Source organism: Drosophila elegans, unplaced genomic scaffold, assembly GCF_018152505.1.
Source record: "Drosophila elegans isolate 14027-0461.03 unplaced genomic scaffold, ASM1815250v1 contig_377, whole genome shotgun sequence".
Taxonomy (NCBI): Eukaryota; Metazoa; Arthropoda; class Insecta; order Diptera; family Drosophilidae; genus Drosophila; species Drosophila elegans.
The window spans coordinates 303,377-325,055 of record NW_024545760.1 but is presented as its reverse complement, the minus strand read 5'-3'; the positions used below and the strand labels follow the sequence as shown (position 1 = coordinate 325,055).

The 21,679-nt window shown below is 38.8% G+C and overlaps 2 protein-coding genes across 5 annotated transcripts in view; both read left to right on the top strand.

Annotated features, from left to right (window-relative positions):
* LOC108146787 (monocarboxylate transporter 13) overlaps positions 1-21,679 on the top strand; it is a 46,247-nt gene that overhangs the window by 18,483 nt on the left and 6,085 nt on the right. For 2 of the 4 annotated variants that reach the window (XM_017272958.2, XM_041708707.1), the window contains 4 exons: positions 336-438; positions 5,699-5,923; positions 5,992-6,118; positions 6,173-7,977. In XM_017272958.2, coding sequence (XP_017128447.2) covers positions 339-438; positions 5,699-5,923; positions 5,992-6,118; positions 6,173-7,697 — 1,977 coding nt within the window. In that variant the 5' untranslated portion in view covers positions 336-338 and the 3' untranslated portion in view covers positions 7,698-7,977. Of the gene's footprint in view, positions 1-335; positions 439-5,698; positions 5,924-5,991; positions 6,119-6,172; positions 7,978-15,019; positions 16,583-21,679 lie in introns of those variants that run through there. The other 2 variants (XM_041708710.1, XM_041708708.1) reach the window with 2 other exon arrangements.
* LOC121467320 (monocarboxylate transporter 14-like) lies at positions 15,570-16,582 on the top strand. Its single transcript, XM_041708712.1, has one exon. It carries the CDS (start codon positions 15,570-15,572, stop codon positions 16,020-16,022), a length of 453 nt encoding a protein of 150 aa, XP_041564646.1. The 3' UTR covers positions 16,023-16,582.

Sequence of the window (21,679 nt, the reverse complement as noted above, 5' to 3'; positions counted from 1 at the left end):
GAATCGTCACTGTTCAGCTGTTTGAATCGATAGATTATGGTTACCTAAGAAAAAAAATCTGTCTAAGAGGTTCTGCAGCGACTTTTCCTTGCGTGAAATAATATTTAAAAATTGCTCGAATTTGCTGTCAAGATCTATTGAACGGTATATAGCATTATATCATATTGAATTCAATTTGGCTTCACAAGCGAAAAAACCGGTATGTTATTACCAAACATTATGTTCTGTAAAATAATGTATTCAAGTGCTAACTAACATTTATATCTATAAATAGTTTAATATTTTCCATGCACAGTACTACCAAACAATGTTTCTTTCTTTCTGTCTTCTTGCAGATCATGCGTAAGGAAAATGATGTAGGCACACAAAATGCTAAAAAAGTTAACAACAAAGATCATAAATTAAATGGAACTGCAAATGAAACTAGAAATAAATCAGGTCAGTAAACTACAATAATTCCACGGCATTACAAATTTAAATGGGGAAAATCCTTCAGAGTTGAAACCGTGATTTTCCGGTGCAATTGGTCTTCCTAATTCAGAAAATGACGCTTAACAATTTTGTATGGTACCATTTATTTTAAAGCGTAAAAAACGTTTTTACCCGTTTTATGTATAACTTATTATACCCTCCGACCCTCTTGATCAGGACCAATAACCGAGTTGACCTAGCCATGTCACTTTGTGTCCCTCTAAAAATAGGAACAACTCACGCAGAGCCGAGAATCGAAAACATTAAGCAGGCCATGGAACAGATACAGATGCTTGCATCTCAGCAGTCCAAATAAGCCATATCTTGCCTACGATTATCTCTGTGGAATGCCAACGGCGTTTTCCAGCATAAATCCAAAATTGTTCAGCTCCTGAACGAAAATCACATGGACGTTATGTTGCTAGTATCTTACAAGCAAATATAACTTTCAAAGAGAAGCTTACAAGTTCTACGCCATATTCTAGATGGCGAAGCCCACGGCGGAACCAGCATCTTAATAAGAGACCTCATCAAGCACCACTTTCACCAAAGGTTTGCACAAAATTATTTGCAAGCTACATTGATAAAGTTACAACTGGGCAACTGCAATCTTGCCATTGGTGCTGTCTATTGCCCACAATTCACTAGGAGTTCGCCTCATAGCAGCAGGAGAATATGCCAAACATACGCACAACTGTATAACGCAATGATCAAAACATGCAACAAACTGGATAACGTTTCTTCGGCTAGCTCTTCGTATTGTCCAAGCGATCCCAAAAGCATCCAAATTTATGTGATTTTTCTGTGACAAAAACATATCTCGCAATCTAATAATCTCACCTTTTATAGGGCCACTCACTAGTGCTATTACCTTTTCTTCAAAGCCCGGCAACAATTGAGCACCCCACCGGCTGTCGTTGCACAGAACCATCTGGCTTAAATACAAAAGGAATTTTAAACTAACCCTGCAGTTTAACATTAAGAAGGACATCTCCTAACCACAAGGAAAATATGCGCAGACCAACAAATACAAATCTATTCTTCAAATTGTACAGCTTGTTTTGGAAACACCAACAGAAAACTATCCTCAAAATAAAGTCTTGAGGAGGCTACTCGCAGACTTACTAGGGCTCTAAAGCATTGAGAAGATAAAGCACAAGGTCGGTTCATTGAGAAACTATCGCCAAATATTACGAAGTATCCCATGTGGAAAGCTTACTCTTATTCTAAGTCCACCGGCTGAAACAGTCGTATAAGAACTCTTCAGGCAACTGGGCCCGTATCAACAAAGACAGAGCTTGTACATATGCTTTACATCTTTGAAATGTATTCCAGCCAAAAGAGCAAAGATCTACGGATATGTGAGAGTTTTTTCCTGCCGGAGACCCAGCAGTAATGCATTGTGGTACTGCGACCAGGATTTGCTGCGCTCTTTTCAGTAATTTTTGTGCAAAATACATTTTATATTTAAAGGAAATTAAAAATTACGCCTTCTTTGCATACAGAAAACCAGCTGTTGAAGTGGTGGAAATAACATAATATCGAAAAAAGGCTACTTCCCAAAAAAGTGAAAAAGTGGATCTCATACCTTTCAAAACTGCTCCAAAAATGTCTTCTGACGAGCATAATACCATATCTGAGAGCGCACAATTTTATACCGGTCATAGAACCAAAGAGCAAGTCAACAGAATAACATCAGAAAGACTACATTCGTATAAACGCTCGTTTTCGTGTTTCGCCTGTTTTCTTACATTATTTTGGGTTATAAAGGGTTAATTTGATTAGTAATAATAGAGCATTTTAAAATTTGAACAAACTCATTTTGAAATTTCGTTCATTGATAAAGAAATAAATTGGTCAAATTGGTTTAAAAATACACGCTTAAATACGCTTAAATTTATGTCATTGCTTCTAATAAGAAAAAATAAGCTATCAGTCCCAGCAATACGTCGCTAAATCGAATTTGTAGGGCTAGGGAAAATAATTGGTGTAAACGGCTGTTAAGCATATTTCAAGTGCCATTTGAAGATTTTAAAAAGGAACAACATGAGTCGAAAAACACCCGTTTCCTCATCTTGGAAAACATAACATATATGGGCATTTCCAGAAAACGGTTTTATATTTATTTGTTTTTATTTTTGGGCGCTGTGCAAACAAGTGGCCACACGACACCAAGCAAAGCTTGTTACGCGCGAAACCCTCTTCCCCTGGGCGTAAAAACAAGATCGCGAGAGGTGATAGAAAATGGATAGTAAAGAACGGACAGAACGAACAGATAATGATGGTAAATTAATTAGGAGAAGTATTGGTATGATGGTAAGATAAGGTTTGCATCCCGGCAAGGCCCCGTAGACCAAATATTGAAAAGTTTTTCTGCACAGACTCTATTCGGCCATATGCACACCATATTGGGGACTGCAAACTGGTGAGCAGTACTGCAGGATTAGACGAACTAATGAATTAAATAAGGTCTTTGCGACATACGGATCATTGAATTCCTTTGACCCTGTGGCACGCCTGAAGTAACTTGGATCACCTTAGAGACCGAGCTTTTAAAAAGGACTCGTTGTGTCCTACTACTCAGAAATCCATGTAAGAAGACTGTTTGAAAACTGTAATAAGTCTAACTTCCGTACAGGAAGCGAATGATTTACAGAATCAAGTGCTTTGCTTAATCCGTGAAAACTACGTCAGTCTGAAGGTTATTTCTAAACCCATTTATAACGAAGGAAGTTAGCTCGGTCGCAGTAGACCTGCGTGTTGTAAATTCATGCTGCCCTGGCGATATAATCGATCTACAAAGATATAGCAAATGGGGGGTAATAACGTTTTCGAAAAGTTTTGGGATAATGGACAACTTGGAGTTACCTATATAAATGCTAGTATTTGATTTATTTCCCTTTTTATGAAGGGAAATAACAAATAATTTCTTCCAAATAGATGAAAACTCATTAGTTTTTAAGGAAAGGGTAATAAATTTGTGAAGTGGTCTGCACAGGGTATCTTCGCAGTATCTAAGCATCGACAGGTGAGAGGGGAGATGGGCTCCAAAACTGAGCTGCGGCAGCGCTGCATGGGCATAGAAGTCGGGGCGATAGAGAGCGGACTTCTTCGGGCGCGGTCAACGACGTTGCGTTAATTTTTGTTTCCGGTGAAAAGTACGAAAAATAAGCGTTATTTCGATCAACGAAGAGTCTGCACTCGTCTTGCTGGTTTTTTTTTTCGCGACTTTGACAATAGCTTTACCGAGTGTACTTTTTATTGGTTTCATTGTCGGCATAAGGTCAAATTTTGGTTTATTAGTTCTTTTCGGTTATAAGATTTTCGGTTATAAGAATAATGCCAGTATCTTTTTGCTTTTTAGTTTTATTTTTGTTTTATTTTTACTTAAGTTTTAGAATTTCGCTTAAAAACACACTGGCAGAGCGATCGAAAACACGACTGCACGTGTTTTTGTTTATAAACGAGTTTTCAATTTTAATTTTTAACCACTTTGATTAGCTAATTGAATCCCATTCCTCATTTAGTTTGTAAACAAAAAAAACCCCACTTTAGTTAAACATCTCTTGTTTCGCCGCTCGAAGACAATAAACAAAGCCCGTCAAACTGTAATCAACAATATCCGACAAAAACATAACATCCCATAAAAAAGTATAAGTTCTAAGTTAAGTCTCTTAAGTCAAGTATATATAGGTTTAACATTAAAAAAATTAAACAAAAAAATTATTTTTTGTTTTAAACAGCAAAAAACAACAGAATTAATTTGCAGACTCTAGTAATTCCTACGCAGTGCAAGTTTATTTCAAAACGGAGCCACGCCCACCCTTGCAGAGGGTATTATAATTTCAGTCAGAAGTTTGCAACGCAGTGAAGGAGACATCTCCGACCCTATAAAGTATATATATTCTTGATCAGCATCACTAGTCGATCTAGCCATGTCCGTCTGTCAGTCTGTCCGTCCGTTTCTACGCAAACTAGTCTCTCAGTTTTGAAGCTATCTGCATGAAACATTCCCAAAAGTTGTCTTCCTATTGCAGGTAGTATATAAGTCGGAACGAGTCGGATCGGACGACTATAGCATATAGCTCCCATTGGAAGAATCGGAAAAAAATACAAAAAAATTATAACTTTGCTGTTTTTTAATGTTTTTTATTAGTTCTTCGACATATAGTAATCGTTAAATATTTCAGAATTACGGTTGAAATTTCATCAAAATCGGACGACTATATCATATAGCTCCCATAGAAATAATATAAATATATAAAATAATTATCTAATAATTGAGCTGCAAATCATGATAGCTTCAATGTTTTTAAACATATACGCAAGTAAATCTTAATTTTAATGTTTTCAAAAATATTTAATTCTTGCAATAGCTGCAAGGGTATATGAACTTCGGCTTGGCGAAGTTTGTTTCTTTTCTTGTTTTAGAATATTTTTTGCAGTTATGTTCTGTTATGATGACACTGCATATTAGAAAAACGGAGTTCCTGCGTAACAAGCAGCGGAGAGCAACGGAGAGCACACATACTAATAAATGCACTTAATTTCTGTGAGTAATTTGCTCGGGGAAACTTGTCAATGTGGATTTATACTGTTCATGTGTGTTCTGCCGCTGATCCGCCTAGGATAGGGTCGCTGTAGCGGGGGGTGGGCTGCTACTCGTTCCTTGCTTGTAGTGTTGTCAATGCAGTTCGGCAAATAACGCCAGATATAACCCACATTTTTTGGAGGAATATTTATTTTGAAAGAAACTTTCCCTTCTTTTTTTATTTTTGATTGTTCCAATGGAAGATATATGATATAGTCGTCCTATTTTAATACTATACTTTTTCTTGAAGAAAACGGAAGGACAAACGATCATTGCTAGATCAACTCTCCTAGTGATGCTGATCAAGAACATATAATATATACTTTATAGGGTCTGCAAGGGTATAAAAATAAGGGAAAAATTATTAACTATTAAGATCATAGTTAGTTTTAAAAAACAACTTACGTTTTTTTTGTTAAAAAAAGATGAAAATATGGTTATTTTTTTCTTATTTATATCTTGAAAAATAAATTATTAATTTTATTATTGAATAAACTTTTTTAATTTGCGTATAAGATAGTTGCAAGGGTATAAGTTCTATTGTTTTATTCCTATTTCTTTACAATAAACAACCATATTTGTAGTTTTTGTTTTTTTAGTCGCGTACTTTAAAATACAAATCAATTTTTTTCACAGTATGTTTACTCAACAAAAAAGATGACAGAGAATATGACCTTGTTCCGCCTGATGGCGGTTGGGGCTGGCTTGTGCTGTTAGGTTCGTGCTTGACAAACATTCTTATCCCTGGTACCATTAAAAGTTTTGGAGTATTATTTTCGGAGTTTACCGAAGCTTTCAACTCTTCGCCCACAAAGGCCTCCTGGATACCGGCGCTGTGCTATTTTCTTTATAGTTCGTTGGGTAAGTTTCATCAGCATTAGTCAAGTGCGCACTAGCCCATCTTTATAGTTATGTAATGCAAATTTCAGGTCCCGTTTCCAGCATATTGTCTGTGAAGTACTCGTATCGTACAGTCACCCTTCTTGGTGGGGCCTCTGCTTCGTTGGGAATGATACTCTCCTTCTGGGCATCATCAATTGAGTACTTGTATGTCAGGTAAATATGGCGTCATAGATATGTGCTCCAAATTGTTTCATGTTTTTTTTCCAGCTATGGCGTTTTGGTAGGAATTGGTGCTGGGCTCTCTTTTCCACCCACAGTCTACATCGTAACGTCGTACTTTGCAAAGCTTCGCGGCTTGGCTAACGGCCTGTGCATCTCTGGCAGCGCGTTGGGCAGCATTATTCTACCGCCCCTCCTACGCTGGCTACTTGAGACCTACGGCTATCACGGCTCCTGTCTTATCATGGGCGGCATTACCCTGAACGTATTTGTAGCTGCTCTTTTCTATGAGCCTGTTGAGCAGCACATGGTACGAGTGCGACGTACACGGCAGGCTTTAGAGGACATTCCCGAAGAGGAAGACATTGGCATTGTGATGAAGTTCGAAAATGTAGACGTGTCTACAACAAATATCGAGCAAGCGGATAAGCAGTTGTTACCTTACAACTCCCCTCCATCGCCACTGTATCTACCCGATGATGAAAAGCTACAGTTTGTACGGAGTGCTTCCGCAGCGGTTGTCCAAAGCTACTCAAAACCTGGAGAAGAGTTTCAGTCTCGATCTCGAAAGATTAGTACACCGGTGAGGTTACCCCAACGCAATCAGACATTTACACCTGGACAACTAAATTCGCAATCTTCTTTGTACGCTGTACCCGAGGACCACTCAAGCTCGAATAAGCTTACTTTAAGGAATTTGTCAAAGTCGCGGCTATCTAAACGCTCGCCTTCAACCAGCAGTTTTTTATACGTCAGCACACCATATCACGGCAGCACATTGTCCTTCCAGCCGAAGGAATTCTCCTCGCACTTGTCCCTTCGGTCAGTCACAAGTAATGGAACTGGCGTTGCAGGCGGTTCGACCGGGCCAGATAAATCACAGACTGATGTCGAAACCAGGGGCAAAGCGCTAACCTCAGCACGGTCGAAGTTTTTCGATTTAAGCCTCTTAAAAGACCCGATGTACTTGGTCATATTAATGTCGAATTCGACGAATGCCATCAGTTACACTAACTTTATTATTTTGCTTCCCAGTTTTGGAGAAGCCAGGGGCTTTAACAAATCATTATCTGCGTATCTGCTTTCAATTGTCTCTGCCACTGATCTAATTGGACGTATTGGAGGATCAGCACTTTCGGACATGGGATACATACCTAAGACCTGGTACTTCGTTGGCGGCTTGTCAATATCAGGTCTTTCCCTTGCGCTTCTACCCTTTGCATGGTCTTACAGTTCGGTATGCTTCTGGTGCGCAGTTTTTGGCCTCGCTTCTGGAATCTACGTGGGAATTACTGCCGTTATCATGGCAGACATGCTAGGCACAGAACGATTAACGTCATCCTATGGCATAAGTCTGTTCGTTAATGGCTTGCTTCAGTTGGTTGGGCCTCCACTATGTAACTACTGGTTCGAGGCGGTCAATGATTATAATCCTCTCTTCCACGCTCTTGGCTTAACGCTGTTGGCCGGAGCCAGTCTTTGGAGCTTTATGCCTTGGATTAATCGACGCAAAGCCAAAACGGAGGAGAAATTAGAAGCACAAATTGATGAAGAGGCTGTCCAAAGCCACTAATCGGCGAAAAACTATCGTATCACACGACGTACAATAACAATTACATTTTAGGCTATAAAATGCGTACAAACACAGTTAGGTAAGTGTGCATACGGTAAACGGCCAAAACTATGGCAGCGCAATACAATTTTAGAAACTGTTAATTTGTTTCTTTCATCTGCTTTTTTTGTTACTGTTTAATCGTAACTATTACATTGTATAGTACTACAATTAATGTTTACCAGTACTAGAATAGCCTAAGTCGCATACATTAAAATGAATGAGAGTTAATTAAAAGTAACGATTTTATAACTATTTTTTCTAAAAACATGCCAAAACAAAATAAACAAAAAAAAATTTGCAAAAAATTAAATAAATAAAACGAAAAAAAAAAAACTAATTCGATATCGCTATCTTACCATACATAATTCTCCTAACAAAAGTAAATTGACAAATGCCATTAGTGTTTTTGGTTTCTGGCATTGGGAATTTCGATCTTAAGCGTCTATACCAGTTTAACCCACGAAAAAATGTACATTTAATTAAAAAAAAAATACTTAATTGAATGTTTTGAAATTTTCAGCACATAATTGGGTAAGTTTTTAACTTTATTTTAAGATTTTTGTTTTACATTAATATTGAGATGTAACGGTACTATGGAGTGTCGGTCGAGGCTACAAAAAAAAAACTCGAACTAAATGGCTGAAATCGGAAAATTCAAAAGGTTTTTGTAAGCAAAATATGTTTGCAGTCTCCGAGACTGCAAAATGCAATGGCTAAAAGTGCAGCGGATAGTAATTTAGCCCTGAGGAAAGGGAATAACACCTTCACCTCCACGGATCGGGAGAAATTAGAATTGCTATTTGACACGCATTTCCCGGGGAATACTCCCACTGCACAGTGGATCCGCTTGTATGGAAGAGCGGCCAAAAATACTAATAATGGTCATAACGTGCTGAAATTTATAACAATAATTTAGCAAATTTGTCTAAACATATAGCAACAAAAATCGGACTTATCGATCGGCTATATCCTATAGCTCCCATAGGAACAATCGATACCGAATTATAAAAACATATTTGTTTAATCTAATTTATTACGATTTTGGCATGGAAGATATTTTTCGTAGTTATACATATTCTTAAAAAACTAAAATAAAAATCAACAAACAAAATATAAATGAAACAAAAATTATAAAGCATCGTCAAGTAATTCGTAGACAGATGTAAGCAAACTCGACCTATCTTTTTTAGGAAGTTGTCTCTGTCCTGTTAAAAATGGATCTGAACGCAATAATAAATAGTTCATGACATCTGTGTTTGTTAAAGTACGAGATACTTTCCGACTGTGTTGAAGTCTACATTTTTTTAGTTCCTTGTTATTGGACTCTGCTGCTTCCTCTGAAAGCTCTCCTATCGACACTAATGCATACTCTATTACAGCTGAACCATGAATTAAGACCTTATGGACGGTAGCCGGTAAATAGTACCATGGATATGCAGCTATAAGATATTTGGCTGTATCCAGCGCGTAATTTTCAAATTTCTCCACATTAATTTTGAATCCCGATGCCATGGCTTGCAATAATGTTGCACATCTGTGAATCAAAGATGCATCGATTCCTGTTATTTCGGAGCTCAAATCTGCATTACAAAAGAATTTCCTTGCGATATTTCCGTCGTTTGAAGATCCTCTACCTCCATCTCTAGGTTTGTCCACTAGTATTCCCATTTTTTCGCGAAATTCCTCCTGAATGTGTTTCTTCCTGTTCAATACTTGCATCTTCTTTTCTTCATCGCGTACTTGCCACATTTTGACCTCTAGCTTATATGAAATATGTAAAAAATATTCAAAGAAGCGTATATAAGAATGTAGTGGAGATAAGCCAAATTCGTAAAATCTTGGGCGAACTTCTTTACTCAAACATTTTTGTATATTGTTCATTTCTGTTGGCTTTGCTCCACATATATAACACGTTGCCGAGGATGATTCGCTGATTGCGTTGCACACCTTTCCATCAACCATTGTAAGATGCAAGCTATGGGTAATAACAACTTTTTTATTAAAGACGCTTAATTCTTTTGGCTTTAATTGTTTAATTTTTGCGTCAAAATATTCTGCTTCGTCTTTCGACACTTTCGCGGTCTCTTTCTTAAATTGAAATCTTATTGGTCGACAGTAACGAGTCGATGATGGCCGGGGGTTTTTCCAAATTATTGTGTTATCTATTTGAGTAACCAGTTGGAGAGGTACATAGGATGTTACAAATAAGCTTCTGTCGTCCAAATCACCGTTTGAAAACTTTTGCTTATACTCGCTATGGCCTGTACTTCCATCGAAGCCCCATTTTCCAATTAAAGTTGAATTCGTAACTATATTTTCAGGCATAGTTTCAATGATGTTGTTTTGAAGCTCTATTATACTAGATGCCGTATTGTCTAGTAAGCTTTGTAGTTCGACTTCCGCACGAGATTCGTCTATATAAATACCATCAGGGTATCTTATTTTTTTGAGACTTAATAATCTTTGGTAACTGGGAAAAAATTCAAAGGATATTTTGGTATTTACAAAGTTTCTTATCAGCAAATATTGGTGCTTCGTCATGGAGGTCTCCATTAAAAGCGAAATAACTTCCATGGGATCTGCCGGCAGGAAATTTTGATTTCGATCATCATTACGTAGAGAAGAAACAGCGGATTCATCTATTTTAATGAGCTGACCTACACGTCGTCGCTTTGTTCTCTCTGAAGCCTCCTCAAATTCAAGTTTAGGACGGCCCCGATGAGCACTTTCCTCTATTTGATTTGATTTGCAATAGGGGCGTTTTATTGAAATTGATTCTTTTGTATTAAGCCATCCAGATTGATATTTAATAACTGCAGATTTTGTCCGTTTGTAATTTTTCCAAAAAGTTACAATTGTTTTGCAGAGGTTCTCAATTTTATTGGATATTTCGCTCAACTCTGGAATAATGTAGCCGTTGTTTTCAATATCCGCTTGCACATCGGAAATCAATTTCCTCATTTTTTCGGCGTTGGTTCCATTACCTGTGCACCACATATTAAAAATATGCAGACGTGGAAAAACACATTTTTGCGATGCACCTATCAAAATCCAAAATCAAAATTTAAATAATAATTTACAAATTAATATTTTTGCAAAAACACAAACCACTAAAGACGAAGACAAAGCAACAGCGCAAAAGCGCAACAGCACAATAAGCAAAGACTCACCTTTAACTGCTTTAGTAAATTTAGTAGAAAACACACATCGGCAAATTTCGGCAGCTAATTTTAAAATATTTAGTAACCTAAAATAAGACGATCACAAAAACATACAAACCAAGTTCTGGGTTTTCTTGGAACATAACTAAAAGTCTAACTAAACATAAAATATTTTTTAAAAAAATATACAAAAAAGGGTTATTCGATGAAATTAGTTTTACGAAAAAACTTTTTCAGGAAAGTTAATTATTAATATCTCAATTTAAAGTAAATACCTTCAATTTCATAATTCATGTTAAATTATTCAAATCGGAGCACTGCAGCGTACGTCTGATCACTTTAAAGGGCGAATTGAAAGAGAGAAATAACTTCCAAAGCGCAGCTGCGTTGCCAAAATGAACACGTGTTCACGATTGCAAATCTATTTTTAGAAAGTACCGTTAGATTTCTAGTAAAATCCGGTATGCCAAAGAGAAGTTTGGACTTTTAAGAGACAATTTTGATACATTTTGCTTAAAAAATATGTCATAAAATTTTTTGATTTTTGGCCTCTGACGGAACCACTGTGCACTGTGGGAAACGCAAGGCGTGATCAACATAGAACCCCTAGGACAGTAGCCAGTGACTGGGCAACAGCCAAATCTATAGTTACGCCCGAGAAACTCAAATGGGCTATTGGAACCTTCCAACCATTTAAATCACCGGGGTTAGACATGATCTCTCCAGCTTTCTTACAGCAGGGGCAGGAACTACTCCTAACCCGCCTAAGAAGACTAATGGTGAACAGCCTAGCCCTTGGGTATATCCCAAGTGCATGGTGCAGCGCTAGGGTGGTCTTCATCCCCAAGATCGGGAAGAAAGACATCACCAGCCCAAAGTCCTTCAGACCTATCAGCTTAACTTCGTTTTGTCTTAAAACGCTGGAAAAAACTGGTAGACTACAACATCAGAAGAACAGCTCTCAGAGACTGTCCGCTGCAAAACACACAGCATGCATATAGAGCAGGCCGTTCAACAGACACTGCACTTTATCAACTATGTCGCACCCTAGAAGGGGCAATTGACAGCAAAGAAATAGCTATCTGTGCCTTTCTAGACATAGAGGGAGCCTTCGACAACACATCACATGATGCAGTTCGAGCTGCCCTGTCCAGAAGGAACATAGACATTACTACGAGCAAATGGATTGGCAGCCTACTTGAATCCAGGCAAGCAACATGTACACTGGGTTCGGATAGAGTGACAATTGCAACCAGCAAAGGCTGCCTGCAAGGAGGAGTACTGTCCCCTTTGCTTTGGAGTCTGCTAGTAGATGACCTTCTCAGCAAACTTGCTGGAAAAGGAATCCAATGTCAGGGATACGCCGATGACATCGTGATAATCGCCAGAGGCAAATTTGAAGCGACACTCTGCGACATCGTCCAACTCGGACTAAGTACAACGCTAGACTGGTGCAGGGAGGTTGGACTCAACTTAAATCCTGCTAAAACAGTCATCGTTCCTTTCACAAGGAAGTACAAACTACAGAGAATGAGAAAAATCTCACTGCTAGGAACTCCTATAGAAACTAGCCGAGAGGTTAAATATCTAGGAATCACGTTAGATAGTAAACTGACTTTCGCTTCCCATGTCCAAAAGACATTGGAAAAGTGTTACAGAGCACTCTATACCTTTTGGAAAATTGCTGGGAAATCCTGGGGAACCAGGCCTCAGATAATACGATGGCTATACTTAATGATCGTGAGACCAATCCTCACTTACGGAGCACTTGCATGGGGCAAACGAGCTAAGCTCATCAGCATGCAAAACCAGCTAGGAAAACTACAAAGACTTGCCTGTGTATGCATGACAGGGGCAATGAGAACCTGTCCTACAGCTGCCTTAGAAGTTTTGATGGAGCTAACACCACTCCACTATGTGATTGATATCCAACGCAAAGCTACACTCCTGAGAATAAGCACTGAGGGCACAGGTAGTGGTTGCATTCTAAATAACAGGGATGCGACTAATTTGTTAGGTGAGGTGCCCCTAATACTCCACCCTAGGGATGAAATGACAGCCGAACTAATCTTCGAGCAGAACTTCACAGCACACCTAGGCAATAAGAAAGATTGGACCACACTGTCTGAAGTGCATCCGATGGCTAAACACACCATTGCATGGTACACAGATGGATCCCTGACACAACAAGGCACGGGCCTTGGAGTGGTAGGCCCTCGCATAAAATACCACGAATCCCTTGGCCAATACACCAGCATATTCCAGGCTGAGGTATGCGCCATTGGACGTTGTGCAGAGCTCAACATACAGCGTGGATACAAGGAAAAGGACATATCGATCCTTTCGGACAGCCGAGCAGAAATTACTGCTTTACATAGCAACAAAATCACCTCGAAGCTAGTCCTAGAGGTGAAGAGTAAGCTAAATATACTGGCCAGCCGAAACAGGCTGGCCCTCAGATGGATTCCGGGACATAAGGATATATCCGGAAATGAACTTGCCGATAAAATTGCAAAACTAGGAGCCGAACAGCCCCTGGTAGGCCCAGAGCCCTACTGTGGCATAGGGAGGCACACTATAAAAGAATACCTTAGGAAAGCGGAAGGCGCCATGAGACAAGAACACTGGAGAAATACCCCAGGTCTAAGGCAAGCCAAAACTCAAATAAAGAACTATAACAAGAAGAGGTTCAAGAAACTTATTCAACTGGGGAAAAACTCACTTAGGATCGTTACCGGATTACTAACCGGGCACTGTAGACTGAAAAGTCACCTAGGTAAGATGGGAATAACCAGCAGTGGAACTTGCAGATTCTGCGACATAGAGGACGAAACCTCTAGACACATCATTGCAGACTGTCCGGCGTTAGCGAGCATAGAATGTAAAATCTTAGGAACCAGAACTCTTACACCTGAGCTCCTAGTAAGAATCAACCCACTAAAACTCCTCGACTTTATTCGAGGAAGTGGGTTGATATCTGAGCTGTAGGCTCTGAATGGGGGTACAATAGATCTTACAGGTCGCGGTACACTGGACACCCCGATATTAATAATAATAATAATGTTTCTCCTACAATGACCGACGATCTTTAAAAAATATCAAATACTAACAAAATGGTAGGTTTGAAAAAAGTCGTTTTTAGGAGTGAAAAAACGACTTTAAATTCCGCAAAATGGAAAATTTTCAACCAATCCAAAAGTTCGTAAGTCAATGAGGTAAGTTTCGAGACAAACGCGTTTTTAAGTTTTAGGTGCAGCAGTATATGTCTGTGAGCGGTCGCTCATCACAACGCTGCCATTCAAAAACTATTTTAGATACGACCTTGCCGCTTTCAAAAGATATTTTTGACATTGTAAACTATCGATAAGCATGAGTCGAAACACACCCGTTTCCTCATCTTGGAAAACATAACATATATGGACATTTCCAGAAAACGGTTTTATTTTTATTTGTTTTTTTTTTTTGGCGCTGTGCAAACACGTGGCCATTACGACACCAAGCAAAGCTTGTTACGCGCGAAACACTCTTCCCCTGGGCGTAAAAACAAGATTGCGAGAGTTGATAGAAAATGGAAAGTAAAGAACGGACAGAAGAGTCGATATTGCTCTGAGGCTATCCCAAATCCTGCTGGACGTTTTCGATTCTCGGCTCTCTTTGAGTTGTTCCTGTTCGTAGAGAACTGGCATAGGAGATACCGTTGGTGGTGATTGAAGGACCAAACGAGGATCTGGTTACTCTGCCGAAGAAAACCTCAATTTCCTTTAAAGCCTCTTTAATTTCGGAGGGGTCCACATCGGGTTCTATTCCTTTTACAAACACTAGCAATCCTTTGCTACTTTTAAGCTGGTACGTATAGTAATTCTTTTATTTATCGTATAGGTATAGGTATTTTGTAACGGCAGGTAAATCTTGTTCTGTTTTAGTTTGAAGTTTAGTTTCACTAATACGGAAAAATAACATGAAAGCTCAACTATTTTGTTGACCAGGGCATTCGAATTCTTCTCCTAAATAAATATAGGTGGGGCTTTGATTTTCTTGAAGCTAATTCTACAGGCTCGGATTGGTTTGTTTCAGACTCCGCCAAGACCGAAAATTTGTTATTAGACGTGTCTACAACAAATATCGAGCAAGCGGATAAGCAGTTGTTACCTTACAACTCCCCTCCATCGCCACTGTATCTACCCGATGATGAAAAGCTACAGTTTGTACGGAGTGCTTCCGCAGCGGTTGTCCAAAGCTACTCAAAACCTGGAGAAGAGTTTCAGTCTCGATCTCGAAAGATTAGTACACTGTGAGGTTACCCCAACGCAATCAGACATTTACACCTGGACAATTAAATTCGCAGTCTTCTTTGTACGCTGTACCCGAGGACCACTCAAGCTCGAATAAGCTTACTTTAAGGAATTTGTCAAAGTCGCGGCTATCTAAACGCTCGCCTTCAACCAGCAGTTTTTTATACGTCAGCACACCATATCACGGCAGCACATTGTCCTTCCAGCCGAAGGAATTCTCCTCGAACTTGTCCCTTCGGTGAGTCACAAGTTGTGGAACTGGCGTTGCAGGCGGTTCGACCGGGCCAGATAAATCACAGACTGATGTCGAAACCAGGGGCAAAGCGCTAGCCTCAGCACGGTCGAAGTTTTTCGATTTAAGCCTCTTAACAGACCCGATGTACTTGGTCATATTAATGTCGAATTCGACGAATGCCATCAGTTACACTAACTTTATTATTTTGCTTCCCAGTTTTGGAGAAGCCAGGGGCTTTAACAAATCATTATCTGCGTATCTGCTTTCAATTGTCTCTGCCACTGATCTAATTGGACGTATTGGAGGATCAGCACTTTCGGACATGGGATACATACCTAAGACCTGGTACTTCGTTGGCGGCTTGTCAATATCAGGTCTTTCCCTTGCGCTTCTACCCTTTGCATGGTCTTACAGTTCGGTATGCTTCTGGTGCGCAGTTTTTGGCCTCGCTTCTGGAATCTACGTGGGAATTACTGCCGTTATCATGGCAGACATGCTAGGAACAGAACGATTAACGTCATCCTATGGCATAAGTCTGTTCGTTAATGGCTTGCTTCAGTTGGTTGGGCCTCCACTGGTTCGAGGCGGTCAATGATTATAATCCTCTCTTCCACGCTCTTGGCTTCACGCCTTTGGCCGGAGCCAGTCTTTGGAGCTTTATGCCTTGGATTAATCGACGCAAAGCCAAAACGGAGGAGAAATTAGAAGCACAAAGCCACTAATCGGCGAAAAACTATCGTATCACACGACGTACAATAACAATTAGATTTTAGGCTATAAAATGCGTACAAACACAGTTAGATAAGTGTGCATACGGTAAACGGCCAAAACTATGGCAGCGCAATACAATTTTAGAAACTGTCCAAAGCCACTAATCGGCGAAAAACTATCGTATCACACGACGTACAATAACAATTACATTTTAGGCTATAAAATGCGTACAAACACAGTTAGATAAGTGTGCATACGGTAAACGGCCAAAACTATGGCAGCGCAATACAATTTTAGAAACTGTTAATTTGTTTCTTTCATCTGCTTTTTTTGTTACTGTTTAATCGTAACTATTACATTGTATAGTACTACAATTAATGTTTACCAGTACTAGAATAGCCTAAGTCGCATACATTAAAATGAATGAGAGTTAATTAAAAGTAACGATTTTATAACTATTTTTTCTAAAAACATGCCAAAACAAAATAAACAAAAAAAAATTTGCAAAAAATTAAATAAATAAAACGAAAAAAAAAAAACTAATTCGATATCGCTATCTTACCATACATAATTCTCGTAACAAAAGTAAATTGACAAATGCCATTAGTGTTTTTGGTTTCTGGCATTGGGAATTTCGATCTTAAGCGTCTATACCAGTTTAACCCACGAAAAAATGTACATTTAATTAAAAAAAAAATACTTAATTGAATGTTTTGAAATTTTCAGCACATAATTGGGTAAGTTTTTAACTTTATTTTAAGATTTTTGTTTTACATTAATATTGAGATGTAACGGTACTATGGAGTGTCGGTCGAGGCTACAAAAAAAAAACTCGAACTAAATGGCTGAAATCGGAAAATTCAAAAGGTTTTTGTAAGCAAAATATGTTTGCAGTCTCCGAGACTGCAAAATGCAATGGCTAAAAGTGCAGCGGATAGTAATTTAGCCCTGAGGAAAGGGAATAACACCTTCACCTCCACGGATCGGGAGAAATTAGAATTGCTATTTGACACGCATTTCCCGGGGAATACTCCCACTGCACAGTGGATCCGCTTGTATGGAAGAGCGGCCAAAAATACTAATAATGGTCATAACGTGCTGAAATTTATAACAATAATTTAGCAAATTTGTCTAAACATATAGCAACAAAAATCGGACTTATCGATCGGCTATATCCTATAGCTCCCATAGGAACAATCGATACCGAATTATAAAAACATATTTGTTTAATCTAATTTATTACGATTTTGGCATGGAAGATATTTTTCGTAGTTATACATATTCTTAAAAAACTAAAATAAAAATCAACAAACAAAATATAAATGAAACAAAAATTATAAAGCATCGTCAAGTAATTCGTAGACAGATGTAAGCAAACTCGACCTATCTTTTTTAGGAAGTTGTCTCTGTCCTGTTAAAAATGGATCTGAACGCAATAATAAATAGTTCATGACATCTGTGTTTGTTAAAGTACGAGATACTTTCCGACTGTGTTGAAGTCTACATTTTTTTAGTTCCTTGTTATTGGACTCTGCTGCTTCCTCTGAAAGCTCTCCTATCGACACTAATGCATACTCTATTACAGCTGAACCATGAATTAAGACCTTATGGACGGTAGCCGGTAAATAGTACCATGGATATGCAGCTATAAGATATTTGGCTGTATCCAGCGCGTAATTTTCAAATTTCTCCACATTAATTTTGAATCCCGATGCCATGGCTTGCAATAATGTTGCACATCTGTGAATCAAAGATGCATCGATTCCTGTTATTTCGGAGCTCAAATCTGCATTACAAAAGAATTTCCTTGCGATATTTCCGTCGTTTGAAGATCCTCTACCTCCATCTCTAGGTTTGTCCACTAGTATTCCCATTTTTTCGCGAAATTCCTCCTGAATGTGTTTCTTCCTGTTCAATACTTGCATCTTCTTTTCTTCATCGCGTACTTGCCACATTTTGACCTCTAGCTTATATGAAATATGTAAAAAATATTCAAAGAAGCGTATATAAGAATGTAGTGGAGATAAGCCAAATTCGTAAAATCTTGGGCGAACTTCTTTACTCAAACATTTTTGTATATTGTTCATTTCTGTTGGCTTTGCTCCACATATATAACACGTTGCCGAGGATGATTCGCTGATTGCGTTGCACACCTTTCCATCAACCATTGTAAGATGCAAGCTATGGGTAATAACAACTTTTTTATTAAAGACGCTTAATTCTTTTGGCTTTAATTGTTTAATTTTTGCGTCAAAATATTCTGCTTCGTCTTTCGACACTTTCGCGGTCTCTTTCTTAAATTGAAATCTTATTGGTCGACAGTAACGAGTCGATGATGGCCGGGGGTTTTTCCAAATTATTGTGTTATCTATTTGAGTAACCAGTTGGAGAGGTACATAGGATGTTACAAATAAGCTTCTGTCGTCCAAATCACCGTTTGAAAACTTTTGCTTATACTCGCTATGGCCTGTACTTCCATCGAAGCCCCATTTTCCAATTAAAGTTAAATTCGTAACTATATTTTCAGGCATAGTTTCAATGATGTTGTTTTGAAGCTCTATTATACTAGATGCCGTATTGTCTAGTAAGCTTTGTAGTTCGACTTCCGCACGAGATTCGTCTATATAAATACCATCAGGGTATCTTATTTTTTTGAGACTTAATAATCTTTGGTAACTGGGAAAAAATTCAAAGGATATTTTGGTATTTACAAAGTTTCTTATCAGCAAATATTGGTGCTTCGTCATGGAGGTCTCCATTAAAAGCGAAATAACTTCCATGGGATCTGCCGGCAGGAAATTTTGATTTCGATCATCATTACGTAGAGAAGAAACAGCGGATTCATCTATTTTAATGAGCTGACCTACACGTCGTCGCTTTGTTCTCTCTGAAGCCTCCTCAAATTCAAGTTTAGGACGGCCCCGATGAGCACTTTCCTCTATTTGATTTGATTTGCAATAGGGGCGTTTTATTGAAATTGATTCTTTTGTATTAAGCCATCCAGATTGATATTTAATAACTGCAGATTTTGTCCGTTTGTAATTTTTCCAAAAAGTTACAATTGTTTTGCAGAGGTTCTCAATTTTATTGGATATTTCGCTCAACTCTGGAATAATGTAGCCGTTGTTTTCAATATCCGCTTGCACATCGGAAATCAATTTCCTCATTTTTTCGGCGTTGGTTCCATTACCTGTGCACCACATATTAAAAATATGCAGACGTGGAAAAACACATTTTTGCGATGCACCTATCAAAATCCAAAATCAAAATTTAAATAATAATTTACAAATTAATATTTTTGCAAAAACACAAACCACTAAAGACGAAGACAAAGCAACAGCGCAAAAGCGCAACAGCACAATAAGCAAAGACTCACCTTTAACTGCTTTAGTAAATTTAGTAGAAAACACACATCGGCAAATTTCGGCAGCTAATTTTAAAATATTTAGTAACCTAAAATAAGACGATCACAAAAACATACAAACCAAGTTCTGGGTTTTCTTGGAACATAACTAAAAGTCTAACTAAACATAAAATATTTTTTAAAAAAATATACAAAAAGGGTTATTCGATGAAATTAGTTTTACGAAAAAACTTTTTCAGGAAAGTTAATTATTAATATCTCAATTTAAAGTAAATACCTTCAATTTCATAATTCATGTTAAATTATTCAAATCGGAGCACTGCAGCGTACGTCTGATCACTTTAAAGGGCGAATTGAAAGAGAGAAATAACTTCCAAAGCGCAGCTGCGTTGCCAAAATGAACACGTGTTCACGATTGCAAATCTATTTTTAGAAAGTACCGTTAGATTTCTAGTAAAATCCGGTATGCCAAAGAGAAGTTTGGACTTTTAAGAGACAATTTTGATACATTTTGCTTAAAAAATATGTCATAAAATTTTTTGATTTTTGGCCTCTGACGGAACCACTGTGCACTGTGGGAAACGCAAGGCGTGATCAACATAGAACCCCTAGGACAGTAGCCAGTGACTGGGCAACAGCCAAATCTATAGTTACGCCCGAGAAACTCAAATGGGCTATTGGAACCTTCCAACCATTTAAATCACCGGGGTTAGACATGATCTCTCCAGCTTTCTTACAGCAGGGGCAGGAACTACTCCTAACCCGCCTAAGAAGACTAATGGTGAACAGCCTAGCCCTTGGGTATATCCCAAGTGCATGGTGCAGCGCTAGGGTGGTCTTCATCCCCAAGATCGGGAAGAAAGACATCACCAGCCCAAAGTCCTTCAGACCTATCAGCTTAACTTCGTTTTGTCTTAAAACGCTGGAAAAAACTGGTAGACTACAACATCAGAAGAACAGCTCTCAGAGACTGTCCGCTGCAAAACACACAGCATGCATATAGAGCAGGCCGTTCAACAGACACTGCACTTTATCAACTATGTCGCACCCTAGAAGGGGCAATTGACAGCAAAGAAATAGCTATCTGTGCCTTTCTAGACATAGAGGGAGCCTTCGACAACACATCACATGATGCAGTTCGAGCTGCCCTGTCCAGAAGGAACATAGACATTACTACGAGCAAATGGATTGGCAGCCTACTTGAATCCAGGCAAGCAACATGTACACTGGGTTCGGATAGAGTGACAATTGCAACCAGCAAAGGCTGCCTGCAAGGAGGAGTACTGTCCCCTTTGCTTTGGAGTCTGCTAGTAGATGACCTTCTCAGCAAAATTGCTGGAAAAGGAATCCAATGTCAGGGATACGCCGATGACATCGTGATAATCGCCAGAGGCAAATTTGAAGCGACACTCTGCGACATCGTCCAACTCGGACTAAGTACAACGCTAGACTGGTGCAGGGAGGTTGGACTTAACTTAAATCCTGCTAAAACAGTCATCGTTCCTTTCACAAGGAAGTACAAACTACAGAGAATGAGAAAAATCTCACTGCTAGGAACTCCTATAGAAACTAGCCGAGAGGTTAAATATCTAGGAATCACGTTAGATAGTAAACTGACTTTCGCTTCCCATGTCCAAAAGACATTGGAAAAGTGTTACAGAGCACTCTATACCTTTTGGAAAATTGCTGGGAAATCCTGGGGAACCAGGCCTCAGATAATACGATGGCTATACTTAATGATCGTGAGACCAATCCTCACTTACGGAGCACTTGCATGGGGCAAACGAGCTAAGCTCATCAGCATGCAAAACCAGCTAGGAAAACTACAAAGACTTGCCTGTGTATGCATGACAGGGGCAATGAGAACCTGTCCTACAGCTGCCTTAGAAGTTTTGATGGAGCTAACACCACTCCACTATGTGATTGATATCCAACGCAAAGCTACACTCCTGAGAATAAGCACTGAGGGCACAGGTAGTGGTTGCATTCTAAATAACAGGGATGCGACTAATTTGTTAGGTGAGGTGCCCCTAATACTCCACCCTAGGGATGAAATGACAGCCGAACTAATCTTCGAGCAGAACTTCACAGCACACCTAGGCAATAAGAAAGATTGGACCACACTGTCTGAAGTGCATCCGATGGCTAAACACACCATTGCATGGTACACAGATGGA